This window comes from Barbus barbus (genome assembly GCF_936440315.1).
Source record: "Barbus barbus genome assembly, chromosome: 22".
NCBI lineage: Eukaryota > Metazoa > Chordata > Actinopteri > Cypriniformes > Cyprinidae > Barbus > Barbus barbus.
In genome coordinates, this window is record NC_136750.1 from 28,445,817 (window position 1) to 28,472,978 (window position 27,162).

At 35.9% G+C, this 27,162-nt stretch overlaps 1 protein-coding gene across 1 annotated transcript in view; it reads left to right on the forward strand.

The window, feature by feature from the left end:
• Positions 1-26,797, forward strand: part of LOC306888130 (rho guanine nucleotide exchange factor 17-like) — an 81,441-nt gene extending 54,644 nt beyond the window's left edge. The window contains exons 3-21 of the mRNA XM_079446282.1: positions 3,141-3,218; positions 3,838-4,020; positions 7,656-7,772; positions 8,245-8,337; positions 8,887-9,063; positions 9,594-9,644; positions 9,724-9,833; positions 10,312-10,397; positions 11,122-11,240; positions 11,543-11,750; positions 13,689-13,950; positions 17,248-17,489; positions 18,164-18,404; positions 20,049-20,135; positions 20,219-20,286; positions 20,372-20,520; positions 21,609-21,783; positions 22,779-23,051; positions 24,132-26,797. Coding sequence (XP_079302408.1) covers positions 3,141-3,218; positions 3,838-4,020; positions 7,656-7,772; positions 8,245-8,337; positions 8,887-9,063; positions 9,594-9,644; positions 9,724-9,833; positions 10,312-10,397; positions 11,122-11,240; positions 11,543-11,750; positions 13,689-13,950; positions 17,248-17,489; positions 18,164-18,404; positions 20,049-20,135; positions 20,219-20,286; positions 20,372-20,520; positions 21,609-21,783; positions 22,779-23,051; positions 24,132-24,343 — 2,931 coding nt within the window. The 3' untranslated portion in view covers positions 24,344-26,797. The remainder of the gene's footprint in view (positions 1-3,140; positions 3,219-3,837; positions 4,021-7,655; positions 7,773-8,244; positions 8,338-8,886; positions 9,064-9,593; positions 9,645-9,723; positions 9,834-10,311; positions 10,398-11,121; positions 11,241-11,542; positions 11,751-13,688; positions 13,951-17,247; positions 17,490-18,163; positions 18,405-20,048; positions 20,136-20,218; positions 20,287-20,371; positions 20,521-21,608; positions 21,784-22,778; positions 23,052-24,131) is intronic.
• The last annotated feature ends 365 nt before the right edge of the window (positions 26,798-27,162 follow it).

Here is a 27,162-nt window from a genome sequence, read left to right on the forward strand (position 1 = left end):
TCCAAATCCACTGAGCATACCTGTGACTGAATGCCAGGCCGCATCTGTGTCATCGGGGCATTTCAGAAATACCCACAGTTCTTTTGGGACGTGTTCTGCTGCTGCCACACATGCTGTTGGAGCTTCTGGGCACATTTCTGGCCCCCTGATGAGACTCCAGAGAGCATTTTGCTCTAAATGCAGTTCAAATGTGTTTTTATTACCAGTTTATATTAAGCACCAGGTTCAGGCAAAGGCTCAGTAATCTCTTCAAATTCCTCGTAGCATATAGCTCTGCTTGTCCTGCGTTTGAATTGTCCTGGGTGAAAAGTAACAAGAATTTGCTGTGGCCTGCTGGGAAACCACTTTAACCCGGTTCAGAATTAGTTAGTTTAGAGCTGAGTTAGTTTAGAGCGACCCACAGCAGGTCAGCAGGTTTGTTTCAGGTTTACTCAGTGCAGTTAAGAGCCGGACGTGTCGGCCAAGACAGTGTGCTGGTTAGTACAGTCTGTCAAACCACCTGCTTTTTATGGGAGGAAATGGACTCAATGACAAGATCATCAGTCTGAGAGATAAAATGAGAGGATCCGAGGAGCATGTGAATGCAGAAATTACACTTGCTCTGACGCAGCAGGTAGCCTTCCTTCCTTCTAATATGTTTAGCTAAGCTAAACGTGCTTAAATTAAAACGCCTAAAGCTAAAATGCTCACGTTTTTAAACCTGTTGTCCAACAAAAGAGAACATTATAACCTTTTTAGTCCACAACACCAGTTAAATGCTTTCTTTTGTGATCTGATGTAGCTTCTTGTCACGGAACGAGGCACAAAATATGTTCCATAGCATAGGCCACAAATACATCGATTAGCAATGGATTATAAATATACTTAATTATTATGAAAATACCAGAGATGGCTTGAATAACACAGATAAACTATACATTGTCGTAGTCGACTGTTTATTGTATTTGTTTTATCATTCAAAACGTTTATATTTTCTGTATACTCGAGCAATGCCTTTGTCCATATTGAGGATTTCTGCTACATCGGTGACTGGATATGTGAATTTTTTGGCGTCCAGTATGAATGAAAAAGACATCATGTGTTTAGTGCTAATGGCCAATCCAATTATTAATTGGTAATTTTTTATTGATTTTTTTAATAAGCATCGGTTCAGGCGCCGTTTAGGCACCGGTAGCGTTTTAAAAGTATCGATTTGGCACCGATATCGAAAAAAAAAAAAAACGATACCCAACCCTAATCATTACCAATATTGAAAATCATCATAAGAATATTATATCTTTTGTAACATTATAAATGTCTTTACTGTCACTTTTAATCAGTTTTATGCATCCTTGCTGAATAACAGTTAACTTCTTGAAGAAAAAAAATAAATTACCCCAAACTTGACCTCTCTGAGCTGATTTTAAACCATATTTGGAGCTGATTTTGTAATGGTGGTCTTTGTGTGGGTTGCTACTGACGTTCTTTCAGAAATAAACTCTTGTGAAGCCGTACGAGTGTTTTGGTAAACACGTTGAGTTTCTGCTCCCATTCTCTCTCCTCCAGCCCGGTTCATGGTAGATGTGACTTTGGGTGGAACTTCCTGTTCAGATTCCATCCGTGTTACATTTCAGAGGAGATGCTGCGTACGAGCATCATTATCAGCTCTTCTCTATAACGTCTCTCTGTCTGTCTCGGTCAGATGTGTTTGTTGTGTGGTGTCGCTCAGGGCTGAATCACAGCGGTTAGTGAAGGTTATCTTCTCTTAGACAGAAACATACACATCTTTGGCTCAGTCTCTGACACAAACCAGTAAACAGGAAACTCTTATTTTGATTAGAGCTTCATTTATAAAGTGTGTGTTTGTGTGTGTTTCCGTTACAAAAAAAGACTATAGCAACCAAAATACTGTTCTTGACTGCTTTGAAATCATAATTATGCCACAGTGTTTTTAACAGGTTACAAAAATGTCTTTTTTTTTTTTTTTTTTTACCATATTGCTATGTGGTTGCTAGGGTGTTCTGGGTGGTTGCTAGGTGGTTTTTCTCTGCACAAATTGAAGAGAGTCTCTGCATTCTTTGATATGTCTCTTTTAATATGCATCTGTGGGATTTTTTTCATTTGTTTTATGGTTCAGCGAATGGTCTGGGGAACAAACACTGCAGGAAGATTTTGAGACATTAGGGCCTGATTTCATAGACAGGGCTTAGCCTAAACCAGGATTAGGCCATAGTTCAATTAGGACATTTTTCATAAACATGCTAGAAAAAAACATGACTGGTGTGCATCTTAAGACAAAACAAAGGCACTATGTTTTAAGATCGATCAAAGTGCAAGTTTCTTTCAGTTGAAACAGCTCAGACTTGCATTTTAGTCTAGGACTTAAGCCTTGTCTGTGAAACCGGGGGTACACTCTTAAAAATAAAGGTGCTTCATGATGCCATAGAAGAAACTTTTTGTCGAAATGGTTCCATAAAGAACCTTTAACATTCTTCAGATTATAAAAAGGTAAGGAAGAGATGGTTCTTTAAAGAACCTTTGACTGAATGGTTCTTTGTGGAACCAAAAATGGTTCTTCTATGGCATCGCTTAAAGAACCTTTTGAAGCACCTTTATTTTTAAGAGTGTAGATGTTTGAAAAGTGACGAGCACTTCTAATAACTGTACTTACTATAGTATTTTGGTCTAAGCTTTGGCTTCCATTGTTAAAGTTAGCTAACATATTGCAGTTTTGTCCGTATTGAGTCTCCAGGATCTTCTCAACTTATTTATTTATTTAATTATTTAACAAAAAAAAAATAGTTTGTACTTGTCTTAACATTAATTTACTCATTTTTTTTATTTCTTTATTTTATGCTTGTTTATTTATCTTAATGTATATTTTTATTTATTTGAAATGTACCCCTTTATTTTAATTTTATTTAATTTGATTATTTTTAAGTAAACTTTTTTTATTTATTTGTTTGTTTATTTTAATCATTAGTTTGTATTGTCATCTTAATGTTTGTTCGTTTATTTATTTATTTTAAATGTATTAATGTATTTTATTTTGTTTAAATGTATTAATTTTTTATTTTATTTTATTTTAATTGTTCATGTATTTCTCTTAATTTTAATTAGTTTTTATTGTCTTTATCTTATTGCTATATTTCTGTCTACAGGATATGAGAAGACATGTGATCATGACTCTGCTGGACACTGAACAATCTTACGTTGAGTCTCTGCGCACACTCATTCAGGTATGAAATACACAAATATATTCATGTGCATGTCTAAACGAATACTAAAGACCGCTTTTGAGCTTATATAAAGCTAATAATATTGACGACAAACTGATTTTACATATGGTGGAAAAAGTATCATGTGAATACCATAGTGTATGAATGTGATTTAGCATTCAATATCATAAAATATGAGAAGTAAGATGTTACCATCTTATACATGGCTGTACCATGGTAACACCACAGTACTTTATTGTAAGGGATGTTTGAGCTGTTGGTAAGTATATATATATACACATACATACATACATACATACATACATACATACATACATACACTAATGCATATTCTTTAATATTTGCATGCATATTTGTTTATATTTATTTTTGCATATTCAATAATGGTCTAATATGTCAAGCATGCACCAATGTTAAATGTTTCTAACAAACCCACAGTTTTTCTTACCTAGACAGTATTGGAATTTCAGCAGTTAATGCCACAATGCATTGCAATGAAAATACTGATTATGATTTATTCATTATTAAAAAGTACCAGTTATTCCATGTAAATAAAGCTGCAGAATTTCAGCTCTTCCCACATGACCTCCATCTCTCTGTGTTGTTGTTCTGGTCTCAGGGCTACATGAAGCCCCTCAAGCACCCGGAAAACTCACCTCTCTGTGACCCGTCTCTGGTGGATGAGATGTTCTACCAGATCCCTGAGATTCTGGAGCATCACGAGCAGTTCCTGGAGCAGGTGCTGGACTGTGTCAACCAGTGGCACGACAGACAGACTATCGGCCATGTGCTCATCCAATCGGTGAGATCCTAACCACTGTTTGAATGCTGTTTGGTAACTGCATCCCAAATCTCAGTTCACTATGTTGAAAATTCTCAGTTGGTAAACTTTTTCAGGTGATTTTTGGTTTTATGGATCTGTACATGGGTAGTTGATGTATCAATTGACTTTTCCTATGGTGTGACAACTCTAACATTGAAGATAAACCGCTCTCATGCTATTTGTAACTCTAAGACGAAGATACATTTTTCTCATCTTATTTGTATGTTAAGTTTTTACTAATAATAATGCCATTTATTAAAAATGTTTTCGGAAATGTCATAACAATTTTTCATTTAATTTTCATCAAGAAATTGTTGCAATTTAATTTGATTACATTTTAAATGCTTAATTTAAGGTTTTAAAGTATTACGTTTGTTTGATTATCATCCTTTTTGATGATAAATTTGTATTAATCCATGAAAGACAGAATCCAGAAAAATTAAATCAGACGACACAGAATTTCTGAAAAAATAAAACATTTCATAGGGCCACTATTATTATTAAAATAGCAATAAATTAGTAAATTGTTAAAGTGTAATGAATTCTGATCATTCAAATTTAATTTAACCATTAAAATGGAATCCAAGTAAATTAAAATAGAAAACACAAAATTTAGGAAAAAACGGGCCCAACTAATGTTGAATGGCTTGCACATATGACAGTCAGCGGAAGTGAGAAAAATGTATTTATAACATTTTAAATATGGATATTCAGTTCACTGCAGGAGACCTTTATTCACCTCTCCGGAGCCAAGTGAAGCACGCTTTATTACGGATGCACTCACTTTATTCTACTGTTGAAAACAAACACCTGCTTGCTCCCATTGACACGCTTGGAAGAGCAAGGACAAATTTGAATTAACTCAGATTGGATTCGTCTGAAAGAAGAAACTCATATACACCTAGGATGCTTTGTGGCTAAGTAAAACATGGGCTAATTTACATTTTTGTGTGAACTAACCCTTTAAGAGAAGTTGTGATGGTTCTCTATTGATATATTGAAAAATGGCAAAAACTTCAAAGCTGAAGTATTTTTTTTAAATGTATGAACCTCAAAGTTTAAAAAATGATGAAATTAAAGGTAAAAAATAGGTAATAATTATGGATCAAATCTATATTTTGACTGTAAAATATTATATTATGATATCATATGTACATCATATGCCCCAATACTGGCTTACGGTTTTACTATATACTCAGAAGTGTGTACTTTCCTATTACCAGTGAAGTGCATATGAGAAGTGTTGCCTTAAATGTCACAAGTAATGTTACAGCCTTTAAGACCTGGTTCAGAAATAGCTTAGGAACGAATTGTTACATTTTTCTGCAATCAAGAGATATTTCAATAGTCAATTTTCACATCAACAGCACGTCTCAAAATGATGTCGTCATTCATCCTCTGTGATTGGCCACCCACATGGGTTTGTACATTTAGCCAGAGATCCGCTCCGCTTGTACATGAATGCTAGGCTGGAGCGGCTCTCAGGCGGTCCTGACAGACGTGTAGCAGGTGTTTGTTTTCAGTCCTAAAGGGAGGATGTGCGGTTTATTAGCCGACATGGACGCCACACTGTCTCACCTCACTGGACTTACATTGTTAGGGTCTGTGCTGTCGTGACGCTGGTGCCGTTCTGTCTTACACACTGTACAAACACACACACACACACACACATACAACTTCTCCTGCTGCTAGGTCCTCGTCTTACCTTAAGTATCATCTCTTTATTTTTCTTTACCAAGGATATATTAAATTGATCAAAAGATAGTTACAAAATATTTTTTTTTCAAATGAATGCTGATCTTTTGAACTTTCTATTCATCTTTTCTCTATACTTTCTCATTACTTTTAGTGTGTTGTGTAGGTGTGCTGATTGGGATGCAATGTAACAGTTTGTTGAGTGTAAGCTGAAGGAATGCCGAGTGTCTCGGTGTGGGGTTTTAATCTGTCTGACCCTCTGGCCCGGTATGGAGTAAAACTGCCTCGGCACTGCTAGCTCAGTGTTGTTTAGACGTTCCTGTCACATTCGCACATCTAATGCAGGATTTTTATGGGCTCTGACGAAACGAGTCGACAAACTCAGGTAGTTAACACAGACCTGCTGCTCGTTTAGTCGCTGTAATTGTATTTTATGAGTTTCTCTAAGGATCTGCGTTGCTTTAGGCTTGCACTGAACCCTGTGACATTGACGGAAGTCTCAGTGGAAACGTTTCTTATGCTCATTAAAACACTTGAGTTGTAATTTAAGTGTAATTTACTGTAGTTTTCATTGTTTCGTAATGATTCTGATGTTTTTATGGTTCTGGGAGACATTTTTCGCATTCGTTTTTTTCCATAGTGCAAAATGCTCTGAGATGCATCTGAACAGTGCAAGCTGCAAGAAAGGGGCATTATCTTATTTTATTACTTTTATTAAATAACATACAACCCAAGTCACATGCGAAAGTCAAGATAACCAGAAACAAAACATAAAAAGCAAGGGTCACTCAGCTTAATTGATAAACTAAAATATCAAATTATTTAATTACATTTGTCATATTACATTCATGTGCACTTAAATGTACAACTACAAACTAGACATGAGGAAACCTGAGCACTGGGTGGTAGTACATAAACTATGACACACTTGTTATTTTATTTTATTTTATTTTATTTTCATGTGTACTTTAGTGTTCAAATGCGAACTAGACACAAGGAAACCTGAGCATCTGTGGAGTGTACATACATTTTAAAATAGTTCTTTATTTTTTAATTTATTTTTAAAATTAATACATTTTTATTTTCAATTATATATTTTATTTTACATTCATGTGCACTTTAATGTTCAGTACAACTGCAAACTAGAAAAACCTGAGCATCAGGTGGCTGTACATACAATTTTAAATAGTTTTAATTATTTATTTGTTTATTTCATTTCAAGTCAGAATGAAAGCATCCATAAAATGGACACCGTGCAGATGTGTCAGCCTGTTCTTCAGGGCTCATAAAACTAGGCCTCTGTTTCTGGTGGGTGTAAATTGTCCCCCTGCGTGTTTTAAAGTGAAACATTACAGAGCAGACTGACTCACAGCGCTGACGATGAGCTGACGACCCGCCAAAGAGATTCATTTGAAGACTGTCTGTCCACACACACCATCCATCCACAAAGATACTACTCAGTGTTGTCCCTACTATGCAAAAAGCACCTTGGTATTGTTTTGTTTTTTTTGTTTTTATGCATGGTACCATTTAAAAATTTTGTAAGGACAGTATTGCTCCTTAAAGTGATAGTTCACCCAAAAATGAAACTTGTGCCATCATTTACTCACCCTCAAGTAGATCCAAACCTGTATGAATGTCTTTGTTCTGCTGAACACAAAGGAAGATAGTCTGAAGGATGTGGGAAACAGAGCAGTTTTGGGGCACCATTGACTTCCATAGTATTTTTTATTTATTTTTTCCTACTATGGAAGTCAATGGTGCCCCAAAACAGCCTGGTTACAAACTTTCTTCATTTTTGGGTGAACTATCCCTTTAAAAGGTTTCTATCAATGATTTGCGGGCCAGGGTTGAGTAGTTTGTATTGGTGCACAGCTGTTCTGTTCAGTGCTGATAATGTCTCTGCTTTCGCCTCACAGTTTTCCAAAGAGATCCTGGCCAATATTTATTCAGCGTACATCGACAACTTCATGAACGCCAAAGACGCAGTGAGAATCGCCAAGGAGGCCAAGCCTGCTTTCCTAAAGTTTTTAGAGGTACATTACGGCTTTCTTTCTGTGCATATGTGTTGGTAAAAATACTTTTACTCTACAGTTATCCCCTCGAGAGGCTGTTTGACAGCTCTAGGACATTATATGGCCATTTGGCACAGTTAAACTTTAAATATATGGATTTTGCCATTGTGCAAAGAAATTGTGACTTATTTTCATTTTTTTTTTCAGTCTTAGTTTTAGTAATATTGAACCTATTGTAATTAGTTGCCAAAGCAATAAATAAATTCTTCATTCCTTTCATATGCATGTTTATGCTTTCAAATGTTCTCAGCTGAATCATAAAATGTTTGACAAGTTCGAGGGTTGCTGCCCTCTAGTGTTAACTCCTCTAATTGAACTAAAAATCTAGTAACGCTACACATGCAGTTAAAATCAGGATGAAGTATAGTTGTAAACTGTTTTGTTTTGTTTGTGTCTCACTCTTTCTCTGTTATTCTGTCTCTTTCCTCTTCAGCAAAGCATGCGTGAGAATAAAGAGAAACAAGCTCTGGGTGATCTGATGATAAAGCCGGTGCAGCGGATCCCACGATACGAGCTGCTAGTTAAGGTGACACTAACCTAGCCTTTTTGTGACTTTTTTTATTTTTATTTTATTGATAACATGTATTTGGGCTGGTTTGGAACACATCAGGCAGGGCTGAATGGTTAATTGAAATAAAATCAAAATTGCAATTTGACTTAGAATTACCAAATTGCTAAGAGTGCATTTTATTTAAACATGCGCAGCGTGTCTGTAACTGTGTAAATTCACAGGCATGTAGCTTTTGAAAACTGTGACTTCAGTGGCTCGGTTCGAAGTAAATGCATCTCCACATCATTTCAAATTTTTGCTTTGTAATATTACTGTTGTATTGTAATTTTTTTTTTTTTTATTAAATACTTTTTATTTAATAATAATAATAATAGTAGTAGTACTAATAATAATTATAATATTTTTTTCTATTATTATTATTATTATTATTATACAATTGTTACGGTACTGGCAGAGTAAAAATAATAAAGAATCTCTAGGACTGAAACTATCCATTTTATAAGCATCTTTTTAGGTACTACCTGTAGTTTAGTTTTTATATGAGACATTGTCTGTATGGATCAGGATCTTCTGAAGCACACTGCTGAAGATCACCCTGACTACCTGTTTCTGCTGGACGCCCAGAAGAACATCAAGCGATTGGCGGAGAGGATCAACAAGGGCCGCCGCACTGCGGAGGAGCTGGAGAAAGAGACGCGCGTCATGCAGGAAATCGAGGCGCACATCGAGGGCGTGGAGCATGTGAGAGATCACTCAAAATCACTCATCCAGTTTATTAACTAAAGTGATGCAAACTTGCTTTCAAATCCAGTTTTCTTTCTTTTATGATTTTTTAAATGCCTTATATAGGTTCTAATATGTACAAAAAAACTTTAAATGTTAAATATTTTAACAAGTTTTATTTCTTATGCATCTTTTATGATTTAAAAAAATTCAAATAAAAATCCCTTTAATGTAAAGCACTATAAATGACCATCATAAATGAAAAGTACTATATAAATAAACTTGCCCTGCCATAACATCAAGTCTTGTTTTGTGAAAAATGTATCAAAATTAAGTAAATCTTTGCTCAAAAAAACACAAAAAACAACTGATTTTCAATCTGTCAACTGAAAAATAATCTTGTATTTTCAGTGTATTTACAGTTTTGGTTGCAAATGTGTTTCACATTGATTGAATATGTTCGACTGATACCACACAAACATGTTACAGTAGTATGTAGGCTAGTTTGCCCTCAGCTATATCTAATAATGTTTTCTTTTTCCTGTCAGATCCTGAATCCGCAGAGAAAGTTCCTGAGACAAGAGATGGTGGTGGAATCGGTGAGCACAAATAAACATGAGAAATCAAATTACTTTAAGCAAACGTATGAGCTTCCTAAACCTCTGTCCTTCTCTGTAGAAAACAGTGGGCGGTAAGAAGGACCGGTCTCTGTTTCTGTTCAGCGATCTGCTCATCTGCACCACGCTGAAGAGGAAGTCTGGATCTCTGCGCAGGAGCTCCATGAGTCTGTGAGTGTGGCTGTGCGTTTGCGGTTTTCTTTTAATAGTGCAGAGATGTGACGAGGGCCTGGGAAAACTCATGTTTGGTTTAGAAACCCCAGAGTCCCCTGAGCTCTTCTGCTCTGATGGCCAAAATAAATGCAATTAATTTCTGAATAACACTGCACTCTGGTGGACAGTCTTGGAAACACCACAGAAATAGTCTTATTTAGCATATGCTTTTATCTCAAGTGATTTCCAGGACATGGTAATGCATCACATTACAGATGAAAAATGCAGTGTAGATGCTCATTCATGAGTTGTTTAAGGGTTCAACAGTTATCTTACATGATTAACCCTCACCACATTTGAACCAGCAAACTATAAGTTAAAAAAGCTATATCAGATATGACATACCAGAATAGGTCATTAATTACTAGCCCACATCAACCCATGCTGGAAAAAATCCTCGACTGATGATTAAACCCTCTCTCCGCTTCTCTTTCAGATACTCCGCTGCTAGTTTCATTGACACCTCGAGTAAATATAAGTTCCTGTGGAAACTGCCCTTAGAAGACATCGAGGTGGTTAAAGGTACTGTTATCTCACGCGATCAGTATGACATGATGTACATGTTTGCCATGTTTTTTTAATATATATATATATATATATATATATATATATATATATATATATATATATATATATATATATATATATATATATATATATATATATATATATATATATATATATATGTGTGTGTGTGTGTATGTGTATATATATGTATATGTATGTATGTGTATATATATATGTATGTATGTATGTATGTATGTGTATATATATATGTGTGTGTGTGTGTGTGTGTGTGTGTGTGTGTGTGTGTATGTGTGTATGTATGTGTATATATATATGTATGTGTATATATATGTATATGTATGTGCTTTTAAAAGTTCAGATCACAGTGAGACAGAAAGTTGAGCTCTTCTTTATAATTTGGAGCCCCATCCATTCAAATCAGCAGTAATATTAATATCCATTTCATTTATTTTAATTAATATAATATTAATTTTAATTATTAATTATTTAATTGAATTATTCATTCATTTATTTATTTGTATGTATTTTTTATTTTATTTATTTTTTTATTATTATTGTTGCCACGTTTATGTTATTTTCTGGTATTTAAGTTTATGTATTATTTTTTTTTTATTATTTATGTAATTCATTGAATGTATGCATCATTTACTCCTCTTATATTCTTTTCCATTACACTTAATTGATCTTTTACGGACTCAATATCATTTCTTCATCACAGGTTCTAATCAAGCCACTAACAGAGAAAACATCCAGAAAACCATCAGCCGTCTGGATGAAGATCTCAGCACGCTTGGCCAAATAAGCAAACTGTCAGAAACACTCAGTTTCCCCCATCAGGTCTGTCTACCTTTTGTAAACTGTGTTTACCTCAGTTTCACTTTCACAGGTTATTACTGGCGGATTATATACCTGTTCTGATTGGTTGTGGGGGGCATTGGTGCATGCAAAAATAAATAAAATGCAAACATATTTCTGTGCATTTAGGATAAAAAAATAGACTTATCGACTTTAAAGCATAACATACATATTTAGATTTTTTTGCTGTTGACTTAAAAGCTTGTGCCACTCAGACTTTATTTGCCTCTTCCTTGGAATAGATGAACTATTCTGAAGTGTGTTTGTGTGTGTGTGTGTGTTAGAGTTTGGACGATGTGATAAAGGATCTGATGGCTTCGGTGCACCGGGAGCTGGCCGATAAGCAGTCTCTGGCCTTCAGCATGACGTTACTGCCCACTAAACTAGAGCTGACCAGCACTTCAGCTGAGACCACCTTCATCTTTGAGTTCAGCAGCCCTGATACCCGCAGTAACTTCGAGCTGGCCTTTGAGGACGCCAAGAAGAAGCTCGGTAAATCATCAGAGCTGGCCCTCTGTTTCTGTTTTAGATAATATACAGCGATCTGAGAGCAATTTACATCAAATCATTACTTTCCTACAGAGAAAAAATGGGGAAATTTATTATTTTCTCTTACAAACTTTGTGTTGACATTAAGTACAAGACAAACTAGTGAATAAAATGGTATACACTACAGAGTAACCGCAGAAACCAGCATTGTTTTAGTAGTATTGTATAAAAATAATTTAATATAATTAACTACTATAATATAAATAATACAAAAATAGCGTGTGTGTATGCTATTATAGTATTTATTAATATTTTTCATTAGCTTATTAACTTGGCTTAATATATATTTTCAGTTTTCATTTTTTTAAATGTGTAATTTAGTCATTTTATTGGATTCGATTAACCTCCATATGCAGTCATTTGAATTTATATAGTATTTTTTAGGCTATTCATGGACAAATAGAATATATATTTATGCATAGCCCAAGAAATACTATCTATATTCATGAAAAATCCAAGAAATACTGCATATATTAAAGAAAAACAGAACTTTTTGTATATATTTAATGCAAATGCCAATACTGCACAATGTTCTTTTTCAAAGCCCAAGAAATAGTGCCTGCATTCATGACAAAAACATTTCACATATGTAACCCTGGACCACAAAACCATCTGAAAGCTGAATAAATAAGCTTTCCATTGATGTACGGTTTGTTAGGATAGGACAATATTTGAAAATCTGGAATCTGAAAGTGCCAAAAAATCCAAATATTGAGAAAATTGCCTATAAAGTTGTCCAAATGAAGTTCTTAGCAATGCATATTACTAATCAAAAATTAAGTTTTAATATATTTACGGTAGGAAATTTACAAAATATCTTCATGGAGCATAGTCTTTACTTAATATCCTAATGATTTTTGGAAAATCAAGAAACATTTATAACTATGTATTTTTGGCTATTGCTACAAATATACCCCAGCGACTTAAAGGGGACCTATTATGCCCCTTTTTACAAGATGTAAAATAAGTCTCTGATGTCCCCAGAGCGTATATGAGAAGTTTTAGCTCAAAATATTTTTCATGTTTTGTGTATATATATTATTTTGCTGGAAGAGATGCAGATGAACAGTACAAAATGAACAGTTAATGATACAATACATAAAGAATTGTGATTGGGTCAGGTCACAGTGTATGTGCCCCCTCTCCCCAGTCAGAGACGAGCCCGCAGCTTAGCGGTTGTGCGACACGTGAATTAAAAAAAGAGAAAATATCACGACACATAGCCAGGGCTCTGGTCACATTTGCGACTGTGTGTGTGACTATCAAAAAGTATTTAGGAGGACCTGTGCGACTAACCCGATCAGAATATTTGTGTTTGAGCTCAGGGGAGCTTCAAAGATTTCTACTTGTGTGTTTTTGCAGCGTTGAGTAAGGTATCGCAGACATATGTTGATTCCTTGAATGCAGTGTTATTCAGAATCCACTCACTGCTCAAAATACTGGAGTTTTGTTCATTGCTGAGTTACGCAGGCTCACAAATCCTCTCGTTATAACAAACAAAGTGTAAATAAGCGATTCTTTGATTATAATGGAGCTTTGTGAGATTGCGATGAACTGGAGTGACAGCTTTTAAAGATTATTAAGGGCGTTTGCAAATGTAATATTAAATTAATACAACAGTTAAATTAACAATAAGTTAATATCAAGTGACATACATTGTATGACTTTTCCAATATTGCCTGATTTTTCTCTATTTCTTCAACGTTCTTTGCCTCCACATCGTGCATTAAAATTCCCGTTGATTATCCCTTACATACTTCATATTCACATTAACCCAACAAATATGGGGTGAGCATTAATAGAAAAGTCAAATATGCTTAATATTGATGGTAATTTCTACATTTTCATCAAAAGCACCCTGTTTTTATATATTTTGTCCAGCCATGAATAAAGACCAGTGGGACCCTGAGTTCCTGAAGGCCATTCCCATCATGAAGACCCGCAGCGGGATGCAGTTCTCCTGCGCCTCCCCCAGTCACAGCTGTCCTGAGAACACGTATGAGGTGTGGGTGTGTAACAGCGATGGGTACGTGGGACAGGTGTGTCTGCTGAACATTCGGGACGAGCCCACGGTGGAGGCCTGCATCGCCGTCTGCTCCGCTCGCATCATCTGCATCGCAGCTGTGCCGGGCCTGAAGAACAGGTGAGACCCGCCGACGGCCCTAAACGCACCTGCTTAACTGGACATATTCTCTTGTTAAAGACTGATAATAAATTAACTGTTCTAATGAGCACCATGAGATTACAGTATATGTGGGATTTCAACATAATGTTCTGATATATAATTTTCTCATATTTCTGGTGGAATGACCTGCCCAATTCAATCCGTGTAGCCGAATCCTTACCCATCTTCAAGAAACGGCTTAAAAACTCATCTGTTCCATCTTTACTTGACCCTCTAACTCTAGCACTCGCTGTTCTAATTTTATTTCATTTATATGTGTTTTTATAAAAAAAAAATAAAAAAAAATGAATTAATAATAATGATCTGTACTGCGTTAGGCTAACCAAGACTTGTAATAGCACTTGCACATTGTTGCTCTTTTGTTGGTTTTGATTGCTTCTTATGTCCTCATTTGTGAGTCGCTTTGGATAAAAGCGTCTGCTAAATGACTAAATACAATAAATAAATAAATAATTTTAGCACTAATTTCAACATCCTTCAATGTATTTAAATTGTGTACAATTTTGCAGCACAAATCATTTTCTTTTTTTACTGTCTAACTATAAGCTTTAAACACTCAGATTTGTGCCTGCTTGTTTTATAAGTGCATTTAACCACATATATAACTATAAAACTATATTATATTATTATATTTTCTATTTTAGTTTAGGTTTTACTAACTTTGTCAAGCTATTTGTATATATATATTCTTTAATCTGATGCTTTATTTTTATTACAGTTTTAGTTCTATTAATGAGGAACAATTTTAGTAACTAATTTATTTTTCAGTTTAGTTCTTCGACTTCAAAGTATTTTTTTAAATTTGTTGCCAAAGCAACATTTAAAATTTTTTGAAGTTTGAGTTCTTCTAAAATTTATATTTTATTTTATTTCAGCTTCATTTCAATTACCAAAAACATTTTTAAAGGTTTTGTGTGTGTATGTGTGTGCGTATTATATATTGTTTGTGGTAATCTACAACATGAAATACACCCATTATTAGGTTTAAAATATACTGGAATATACCTTTTAAAACAGACTTTGTGCTTTTGTAAAGTTTTTATTTATAGTTTTATTTATTTATTTTGTTTATTGCTAATTTTATTTTTCATAATTTTAGTTCTAATTTATTTTAGTTGTTTGCCATATGTACTGTGTGTGTGTGTGTGTATTGTAGTATGTGTATATATAAATACACACACATACAGTATATATTTTGAAAATATTTACATGTATATATTTATATTTGTATAATTTATTATATACAAATATAGTTAATATATAAAAGTAACATATTTTTCTTAAATATATACATGCATGGGTATGTATTTATATATACAGGTCCTTTTCAAAAAATTAGCATATTGTGATAAAGTTCATTATTTTCTGTAATGTACTGATAAACATTAGACTTTCATATATTTTAGATTCATTACAACACAACTGAAGTAGTTCAAGCCTTTTATTGTTTTAATATTGATGATTTTGGCATACAGCTCATGAAAACCCAAAATTCCTATCTCAAAAAATTAGCATATCATGAAAAGGTTCTCTAAACGAGCTATTAACCTAATCATCTGAATCAACTAATTAACTCTAAACACCTGCAAAAGATTCCTGAGGCTTTTAAAAACTCCCAGCCTGGTTCATTACTCAAAACCGCAATCATGGGTAAGACTGCCGACCTGACTGCTGTCCAGAAGGCCATCATTGACACCCTCAAGCAAGAGGGTAAGACACAGAAAGAAATTTCTGAACGAATAGGCTGTTCCCAGAGTGTTGTATCAAGGCACCTCAGTGGGAAGTCTGTGGGAAGGAAAAAGTGTGGCAGAAAACGCAGCACAACGAGAAGAAGTGACCGGACCCTGAGGAAGATTGTGGAGAAGGACCGATTCCAGACCTTGGGGGACCTGCGGAAGCAGTGGACTGAGTCTGGAGTAGAAACATCCAGAGCCACCGTGTACAGGCGTGTGCAGGAAATGGGCTACAGGTGCCGCATTCCCCAGGTCAAGCCACTTTTGAACAGAGAAGCAGCACTGGACTGTTGCTCAGTGGTCCAAAGTACTTTTTCCGGATGAAAGCAAATTTTGCATGTCATTCGGAAATCAAGGTGCCAGAGTCTGGAGGAAGACTGGGGAGAGGGAAATGCCAAAATGCCTGAAGTCCAGTGTCAAGTACCCACAGTCAGTGATGCTGGTGTTGGTCCACTGTGTTTTATCAAGGGCAGGGTCAATGCAGCTAGCTATCAGGAGATTTTGGAGCACTTCATGCTTCCATCTGCTGAGAAGCTTTATGGAGATGAAGATTTCATTTTTCAGCACGACCTGGCACCTGCTCACAGTGCCAAACCCACTGGTAAATGGTTTACTGACCATGGTATTACTGTGCTCAATTGGCCTGCCAACTCTCCTGACCTGAACCCCATAGAGAATCTGTGGGATATTGTGAAGAGAAAGTTGAGAGACGCAAGACCCAACACTCTGGATGAGCTTAAGGCCGCTATCGAAGCATCCTGGGCCTCCATAACACCTCAGCAGTGCCACAGGCTGATTGCCTCCATGCCACGCCGCATTGAAGCAGTCATTTCTGCAAAAGGATTCCCGACCAAGTATTGAGTGCATAAATGAACATGATGGCCATTCTTTTATTGGTCGGATGAAATATGCTAATTTTTTGAGATAGGAATTTTGGGTTTTCATGAGCTGTATGCCAAAATCATCAATATTAAAACAATAAAAGGCTTGAACTACTTCAGTTGTGTTGTAATGAATCTAAAATATATGAAAGTCTAATGTTTATCAGTACATTACAGAAAATAATGAACTTTATCACAATATGCTATTTTTTTGAAAAGGACCTGTATATATACATAATAAATATAGACAGTACACACACATACTATGTGAACAAAAACTTTTATTTTGGATGCGATTAATCATTTGACAGCACTAATTAATATATATATATATATATATATATATATATATATATGTATGTGTGTGTGTGTGTATATATATATATATATATATATATATATATATATATATATATATATATATATATATATGTATGTGTGTGTGTGTGTATGTATATATATATATATATATATATATATATATATATATATGGGTATATATGTATATATATATGTTAATTTAAATGAATATCCCTTTTAAACCAGGTTCACCTCAATAGCAGTGTAGTATTCTATGTTGCAGTAATTTTTTACACACAAGCAGTTTGCAATTGCAAAAATGTCCATTCTGTCTACTGCAGAGAACGTGTGGGTCATTCCACCCTCTCCGCCCCGTCTGAGTCAAACCCTACAACGTCTGCACAACCCCAGCTCCACATCTGCATCTCCGGCTCATCTCTGGAGCTCAGCGAGCCACCGTCGGTCCCCGCCGCAGAGCTTGTGCCCTTCGATAGCGACGACACCGATGATGAAGACTCTCCCAGCCCTTCATCCACACTGCAGAGCCAAGCCTCCCATTCCACCATCTCATCCAGCTTCGGCAGTAAGTCTCGAAAATCATATATACTCACTCATGTTTGTGATTGGTGTCTTATTGACAGCTCAGCTCAGTTCAGCTCAGCTACCAAATCTGACCTCAGAAGACTACGGAGGGTAGTCCGGACTGCTGAGCGAATTATTGGTACAACCCTCCCCACTCTCCAAGAACTGTACTTATCCAGACTGAGCAAAAGGGCTGGTAAAATCACTCTGGACCCCTCACATCCAGCACACTCCCTCTTTGAACTGTTACCGTCTGGTCGATGCTACAGAGCTCTGTGCACCAGAACGACCAGACACAGGAACAGTTTCTTCCCTCAGTCAATCCATCTCATGAACACTTGACATTAAACGTGGAGCACACAACTCTATTATACATTATTTATTCACCACACATACTTATTTTGTCATTTCAAATTTGCACATATCTGACCTCTACACACATTGTCTATATTATATATAGTGTTTTTGCTGTTTTGTACATTGCCTATTTGTATATTTGTATATTATTCTTTTATTATGTGTCCTGTCCTGTTGTTGTCTTTCTGTTGCACTGTGGAGCTTCTGTTACTATAACAAATTCCTCGTATGTGTAAACATACCTGGCCAGTAAAAGCTCATTCTTCTTCTCTCTTCTTCTCTTATTGGTGATGTTTTGTATTTATTTGTTACTCTCAGATGATGAAGCAGCCGTTTCAAAGGACATGGCCACCGAGACCACCAGCTCGGAGGAGGAACAGGAGTTTCCCGTCCCGAGCTCATTCGGGGCCCCTCGGCTTAGTGCGGACAGTCCCATGGATGGCCGAGCCATGCGGCGGTCCAGTCGAGGCTCCTTCACCCGTGCCAGTCTGGAGGACCTGCTGAGCATCGACCCCGAGGCGTATCAGAGCTCCGTCTGGCTCGGGACCGAGGACGGCTGGTGGGTCACTGCATGACGGAATAAATAACTTCTGTAATGTGATATTGGGCCGTACTTGATTTGGTGATTTTAGTATCATTTAGTATTATTTATAGCATTTATTTGTATATTTTTCAGTTTACATTTTTTTTTAGCTTTTATTTTTATTTTAGGTTTAGGTTTAGTAAATGTAGAACTTAAACTTACTTAAAGGTCCCATGGCATGAAAATTTCACTTTATTAGGTTTTTTAAAATTAATATGAGTTCCCTTAGCCTGCCTATGGTCCCCCAGTGGCTAGAAATGGCGATAGGTGTAAACCGAGCCCTGGGTATCCTGCTTCGCCTTTGAGAAAATGAAAGCTCAGATGGCCCAATCTGGAATCTTCCCTTTATGTCGTCATACGGGGAAAGATTACTTCCCCTTTCTCTGCTTTGCCCGCCCATGAGAAAATGAGCTACGACCGTGAGAGGAGAGCGAGAGACATCATGGCTTGCAAACGAGCGAAGCACTGTTTTTTGGCACTTCAGATCTGTTCTACTATATGAACTGTCACATACTGTAATACAACTGAATGCCCAATAAAGCTGTTCACATTTACATATTTTCTGTTGTCATACATAAAACAAGTATAAATAGTAAACACGACCCATTAATAATACGTTTAACCTGAATCACTCACACTTTACTCCTTAAATCCTGATTTATAATCACAACATCGTCTGATAAAATCAATATACATCTAACTTACACTAAAAAGTGTAATATATATATAATATAAATTTTTTTCAAGATCTAGTTTAGGTTTTAAGAGAATAAATTACATATTTAACTTCTGCTGTGTTATTTAGGGAACCATTTGATTTGGTCTAACAAGATTTGATTGTATCTTTAAAAGCAGGCTGTGATATTATTAGTTATTATTATCTTCACTGCCCAACTGGCCATGATTATATCAGCATAAACCAAAATGTGTATGTATATTTAATTCTCACCTAAAGTGACCCTGATCTGACTACAGTACACCCGTTTACCGCGTTCCCACAGAAGACACTCATTATCTCAAGCTCAGACCTGCCCGTGTCTTCAGTGCATTCTGTCACTTCCCATACAAACATTTACACACACACACACACACTCACTCTCTCTCTCTCTCTCTCTCTCTCGCTCTCTCTCTCTCTCTTTCTCTCTCTCTCTCTCTCTCTCTGCGTCACTAAAGCAGGTGTGCAGCATTTGTTCTTGCCTCACTGCCAGTTGAAAGTCAAAACAAACAAAAAGCATTCCGGTGACTTAGAGAGCATTTGACTTGATGCCTGTGTATATAATGTATTTTAATTCCTAATAATATCAGCATATTAGAGTGATTTCTGAAGGATCATGTGGCACTGAAGACTGGAGTAATGATGCTGAAAAATCAGCTTTTCGTCACAGGAATACATTGCATTTTACAATATGTTTGAAAACATGGAAAACCTTTATTTTAATTGATTTTATTGATTTTACTTTATTTTTAATCAAATAATTGCAGCCTTGGTGAGCTTAAGAGACGTTCAAAAATATTAAAAACTGACCCCAAACTTTTCAACAAGTTTGTGATTACCAGTAAACACATAAGGCCGTATTTCATAAGCATAATCATGTTGTAATAATGACCGTTTTCTTTCAGTATTCATGTGTACCAGTCATCAGACAACATCAGAAACAGGAAGAACAGTATGAAGATGCAGCACTCTGCTTCTATCCTGTGTATCCTGTAAGCAGCTTCCACCTCATTGATCTGTTGCCATGGTAACTTATGGTCGGCATGGAAACTGAACATCTTTTTTTAATTCGCAGGTATCTTGACAACAAAGTGTTTGTGTCCCTGGCGAACGGGGAGGTGATTGTTTATCAGAGGGAAGCAGGTGAGCTCAGATCCATTTAAAATGATTCAGTTCTAACCGGTAAGAGTGGTTTACACCTACTCTCTCTGCTTTTTCTACATAACAGGAAGTTTCTGGGATCCTCAGAGCTCTCAAACGCTGTGTCTGGGCTCTCCGAGCGGACCCGTGACCAAAATGGTTCCTGTGGCGGGAAAACTGTGGTGTGGCTGTCAGAACAGAGTCCTTATCGTCGACACCAGCACTTTAGCACAAGAGGTCAGACGCAAACTACATGCACGTATTTTGGTTTAAGTCTTGTGCTGAAAATCCTTAAACTGATTTGGTCAAAAATGACCAGCCCTTTAAAAATGGCTTGTAAATCTACAATATGATATATTATTAACTAATCATGGATTCAATCTTTTTGTCAACTACTTTTCTTTCAATTAGCACAAGTTTTGTTTGTTTTTGGGACTGAATGATCATAGTCCTCATTGATCTGAGCGGTTCCACCTGAGTTTTTGAATGAATAAGCATCATTTGTGGGAGATTTTGATGATAATTCACTCATAAACTGAGGTGCATGCACTCAGATCAGTGAGACCTATGAACAATTAGTTTCACCTGTGCTAACTGAACAAAAAAAAATGTAATCCAGTATTTGGTAATAATATAGCATACAAGAAATTTACAAACAATTATTTGTAAATTTTTTACTAGAAACACCACAAATGTAACAAGGTGGGGGGTAAGTTTTATTCAATGCAATGTTTTTTTCAGAAAAGAGAAAATCCTATATTCAGAAATATTATAGATATACCTGCACTGACATCATCAGATGAGAACAAAATTTGAACTGAATATTGACACTAATATCCACACAGCTATTGAAAGTAATTGAATCAACATTCAATCTGAATTGAGCTGAATAATGTCACTGTTGTGTTTTATAGAGCTGCTTTACGGCTGAAATCAAATGTGTTTTATAAAGGAATGGCTTTGTAACATTGACACAGTTATTGAACTGAAATGAAGCCAAACTGAGCTGAATAATGACACTTGTACTCTGTAGAGCTGCTTTATATCTTAAATTGAATTAGTTTCATAACTGATGAATTTTGCAACATTAAAACTGTTATTTTTCTGATTGTTTCTTTGAAGCTGCTTTGGAACAGTCTCTATTGTATAAAACGCTATAGAAATAAATGTGACTTGACTGTTGGCATCAGCAGATTAAAAGTTTAAAATATAGCAATTATAACCAAACAGTATCCACTTGACGTCACATTTATGAACAGCTGTAGATGTCCATGCACTTGAATCATTTTAGCAATGTTGACATTGTGTTTGAATGTGTTTGTCAGCACTCATTCCAGGTAGTTCAGGACAGCGGGCGCTGCGTGACCAGTATCGTGAGCTATGGTAAAGGCGTGTGGATCGCTCTACAGGGCAGCGCTCAGGTGCGGCTCTATCACGCCTCCACCTACGAGAGCCTGACGGAGGTCGATGTGGCTCCAGTCGTGCACAAGATGCTTGCAGGTACTGTTTAGTGTGCATTAATAACGGCATCATCAAATTATGCCTCTTCTGCAAATGCTTTTTTTCAAGATGCAGGGCTGAACATCAATAACTTTGCATTACATAGTTTTTATTTATTTTTAATTTTTTTACAATGTAAGAATAAAGGTTTTTCAAATTGTATACGTGTATCAGTTTTATTGTTTATCAAAATAACAAAAGCAGTCAGATGTCACAAGTTGTGGTTTTCATAACAAAAAGAAGCATTAATGATTTATAATCTGCAAAGGAGTGGGAAAATATTTTCGAAGAACTTCACAAAATAAGCTTTTTTCACAAAATCTGTCATTTTCTGTGGCTGTTTGGATGCAGTAAAACACCCACAGATATTGCAGAAAACATCAGGCTCATGTTTGCATTCATAATTCTCAGAATCTGAAATCAGCGTTATGCATAAAATAATGTGTTTAGATTCATTCATACATGTGAAAATGGGCTGAGCATTGAACAAATCTGGCTTAGATTCAGACAGGAATCAAGTGTTTGAGGCAGTTTTTCTACTGAAGTTATAATAGACTTCATTGCACAAATGGTTATCGAAAACAAAACTGATACTATTTTTTTTTTTTTTGAGAGAGAAAATCTGACGTGCTTGAGCAAAACAGATGCCGTTTTTGGAATCAGCACCTCAAAATTGTTAAGAAACAAGTATTTTATTCAAGAAATATGATGCATAATAAATAAAAAGAGACAAATTATAAAAAGGACAAAAACACAACAAAATTACTAAAACTTTAAAATAAAATAAAAATATCAATAAATACTATAATAGTATACAAATAATACTAACACTGTGTGTGTGCACCCAATAGGTCTTAGCAGGTTACACTTTTCAGTAAACATGCTTGTTTTTTGAGCTATAATAGTATATCAACTATACTAAAAATAACACTGCTTTTTGATAAAGAACCGTTTCAGAATCAAATCAAATCCCTGTCTCATTTTTTTACTTTTAGGCTCTGATGCCATTATCCGGCAGCACAAAGCAGCGTGTTTGCGGATCACAGCTCTTCTGGCGTGTAAGGACCTGCTGTGGATTGGCACCAGTGCCGGGGTGGTCCTGACTCTGGCCATCCCGCCCGTGTCCTCCAGCACTGGGCCGGGCTCTCTGCGCGCTCCCCTCCTCCCCATGGGCTCCTCCCACGGACACACCGGACACGTCCGCTTCCTCACGTGCATCGAGCTGCCAGAGGGCTTTGACGTCAACTTCCCACCGCCGTCCGAATCAGGTAAGTTTCTCACTGCCTGTTGCAGTGTGGGGAATATTAACAGAGGATCTGGCAACAAAATTGCATTATGGAAATACAGAACCTGCAGACATTGATCTCTTCTAAGTGTTTTTATCTGTTATCATTAAGGTACAATAAGAGTATAAGGAGTTCAGTGCAACTTAAACTGTTCTCTTCAGTGTGAATGATTAGTTGTAATTTTATCATTTGTTCATACAATTAAAAATTTTTATGTAGCAGTACATTTTAAAAACTTACCATATTACGCTACACTATAATATATATTAAAAAATAATAATTTATTAATGTTACGGTATTCATAAAAACACAAACACATAGTTGATGATGATGATGATAATAATTCAATAAATAATTAAAGATTATTTTAAATTATATTATGGTTTTCATAAATAATGTGATTAAGGCCGTGCAATTCAATATCAAATATTTAATTGAATTTAAATCCAGCCTAAAAAAAGCCTTGTTCTTTTTTTTGTTTGTTTTTTAATGTGAGCTGAAATGTACCTTGTTATTCTTTCTTTTGTTTAACACATGTTGTCATGTTTTTATAATAATTGTTTGGCATGGAATTTATTTTTTATAAACGGAAGATTAATAAATAAAAAGTTTAGCTAATACGCACATTATTTATTATTAAAAAATGTAACATGGTGTGTTGTGGTATTCAAAAAACACCCAATTATGGCCCTGCAAACGAATATCAAATATTTAATTTGAAATTATTCATCTGAAATAGTCAGTGCTAAGACAGGTGTAAACTGATTCAGAACATTATGCCATCACATCACACAAACCATTTACAAAAGGTCAGGGACATATGCGATCATTTTATTTGCAGTGTAAACATCTCAAACAACAGAAAAGAACTGCCTGCTCACCTGTCAATCAACCACTAAGTTTTTTAAAAACAAGTGTTGTAAACCTGCCTTGTTAGGCCTGATTAATACTTGTGATTGGATGCTTCCAAGATGGATGTCTATAAATAGAGACTATCAATAAAATGTGGCACAGTGGCATCAGATAACAAATATGAGTGTGTTTTCTGAATTTTTATTATAGTGAACTCAGCACAGAACAGCTCAGAGAGCAGCAGCGGAGGCCTGCAGAGACGAGACTCCTCCCGACGGCGCGCCTCCACCCTCCTGCTCACCAAATCCAACCTGCTGGTCATCAGCGGCGGCGACGGCTATGAAGACTTCAGACTGACCAATAGCAGCGAGACAGTGGGGCGGGACGACAGCACCAACCACTTACTGCTATGGCGCGTGTAGCGGAAACCCCGCCCCCTCAGCTCACAAGCCGCTGGACCAGCCCACGCACTTCCCCTCGAAACCCTGCCCCTTCCTGTTCTCTGATGCATTGTACACAAGCGTGTAAGACATCAACCTATGGAGTGTTTGTTTTTCGTTACGTTGTGTTATGGGTCATTTCGTTTCTCGGTGTAAAATATCTCGATCTCGCTTGCCATGTGGTGTTTCCTGTGGCTGCTTTTGAATATTGTGTTGAAACTTTAAAAAAAAAACGCGGACGAAATTATCATTACCTTCAAGAAGAAAAGAGAAAGTAAGAAAAGTTGAAGTAAAAAAGAAGGGAAGCAAGAATTGTTGGATAGAGAGACAGTTTGAATGCATCACACGAGGCAGGGAGGATTGTGGGTAATGTGGATGGACGTACAAAGTGGAAAGACGAGTTTTTCATCCTTCACTTCGTCAGTCCGCACACTTTAATGGTCAACTACTGGTCTTGACAGACTGTGATTTGATTGGAGAATGAAGATGTTTTGGTAAAGCTCTCGTTTGTGTTGCTCGGGGCGAGATGAGAGTTAATCTTACGTAACCAATGTGCAATATAAGGCTAGAGAACCTACAAACCGCTATATGACACACACACTTTACTACTTCAATAATCAATAAACTCACAGTCAGAGTTATTACACATTATCACTTTATTCTTTTGGTTATCGAATCATTTTTATGTATAAAAAAAATAAGACTTCACTATGTTATGTAAAAGAACAGCAATGACATTCCATATTATAGGTATTGTGAGCTTTTGTACAGTATTTATGTTTTTTCATTTTTAGTTAAGTCTTTTTATAGCACTTAATTTATAAATAAATTAGTCTGGCGTTTTTCTCTACTGAAAGATTTTGACGCTCAACTCAAGTTGGGTCAGCGAGGTCGCATTTGTGTGATTTATTTTTTTTAATTGTTCTGGTGAATCTCACAAAGAAACATCCTGGTCATATTTCACCCCAAAATAAAATTTTGATATTTGCATAAAGACATTTGCATGAAAAAAATTAGGACCATTTAAAAAAAAAAAAAAAATTTTTTTTTTTTTTGCATCGTTATTTTCATTGTAATTTCACTTTAATTTCTTAAAATTGTGATGCAAAAGCAATCTCATTCACATTACTTTAATACATTTTTATTCTTCAAATTTTTTATTAAATTTAATCCAACAAATATTATGGTTTCCACCATTTGAAAAAAAATTTAATAAATAAAAGTGATCTCGCAATTGTGACATTTTTCTCAGAATTGTAAGATATAAACTTGCAAATCACCTTTTTTTATTTATTTATTTTTTAATCCCGTGGTGGAAACGGGAAATGGTTTGTACTTTTACAGATGTGCTGTAATTTTTTCACATTACAGTTCTATTTTTTTGCTTTAGGGTAATTGGAATTTGGGGGAAATGTAATTAATTGACATTAAAATAATGAAAACATTTTTTTTTTAAATACACAAAAAATCAAATAACAAAATGTAAATATTTTATGCTAATTTCTTTTCATTTTGGGATGAAATATAACTAGACAGGATTGGCGAGATTCACCGATGAGCAGCTGTGTAATTTCAGTGGTTGTTTTCATCACCCTGTTAATTCAGGAAAGGGAATTGTGTTGTTTCTTAAATGATGAAGACTGCGTCGAGTTTGCAGTGGAGAGAGAAACTCTGTGTTTGTGAGTGTGTCTGTGTGGAGAATGAAGTCAGACGGGTTACAGCCCTTCGGGGACAGACAATTAACCGTTAAAGCACTCGCCCGCCTCAGGTGGGTGCACTTCCTGTTAAATGAGCAATTTCAGCTGCCTTAGTTTGTCTGGAAAGAACCGCGTCACACCCAAATTCTCGCTCACCTCAAGGATGTGAAGTCAGACATTTCCCAGACCGCATCACGCATGGAAATATTTCACAAAATTGTTTCTCGATTGATCTGTTGAGTAGTTGTGAACACTAGTGCCAAGAACGCGCAGGTAAACAGAACAAAGCAATGCAGAAGATAACTTCTCATTACAAACGGGATCCTCAGAGAATCATATTTTCATAAACTGAGTCTGCTTTTTTCACTTTTTCAGTGATGATAGTCCTCAGTCGAGTCTTACTGTTTAGTGACCCTCTCAGCCCTTTCTAGTGAAAGACGTCATCAATGTTTATTGTAAATATTGGTATATATTGCCTTTCTCTGTACATAGTGCTCTCACAGTCCACGATTGTTCATATGAATCTAATGGCATATTTTTATAAGTATTTTTGTCTATTTAGTTTTTTTCCTCATTTGGCATGTGCCGTCTTATTTAAATGAAAACTCTTCCAGTATTTGAAAAGAAGAGGAGCCGCTCCGCGTCTGCGGGTCCTGTAACAGTCGTCATGCTTATTTCACGCCGTTGTGCTGTTTTGTCACTGTGGGTTTCTTTGTAATTAAACATTCACTGATGCCAGAATCCAGCCGCTCCGGTAATTCATTTACACACACGCTCACACACGATCTCTCCTGTCATCGCAGTCAAACGAGTCACTGTCAGTGCCAGGAAGTTTTCAAATATTGTGCGTTGGCACAAAATAAGACTCTTTTGAAAAGGTACATTTTTAAAGAATTTTTTTTTTTTTTTTTTTAAATGTATAAAAACAAATTGACATGCTATTTCTCTTGCAGTAACTTTTGGGTGTCACAGTTCTATGAAACATCACATTTTTTAAATCACGAAGTAACAGGGTTTCTCACAAAATGTTTGCCATGAATTAAATATTACATGTGTGGTGGTAGCCTAATTAAAATAAGGTCATTTTACACTGCGCTCTTTTGA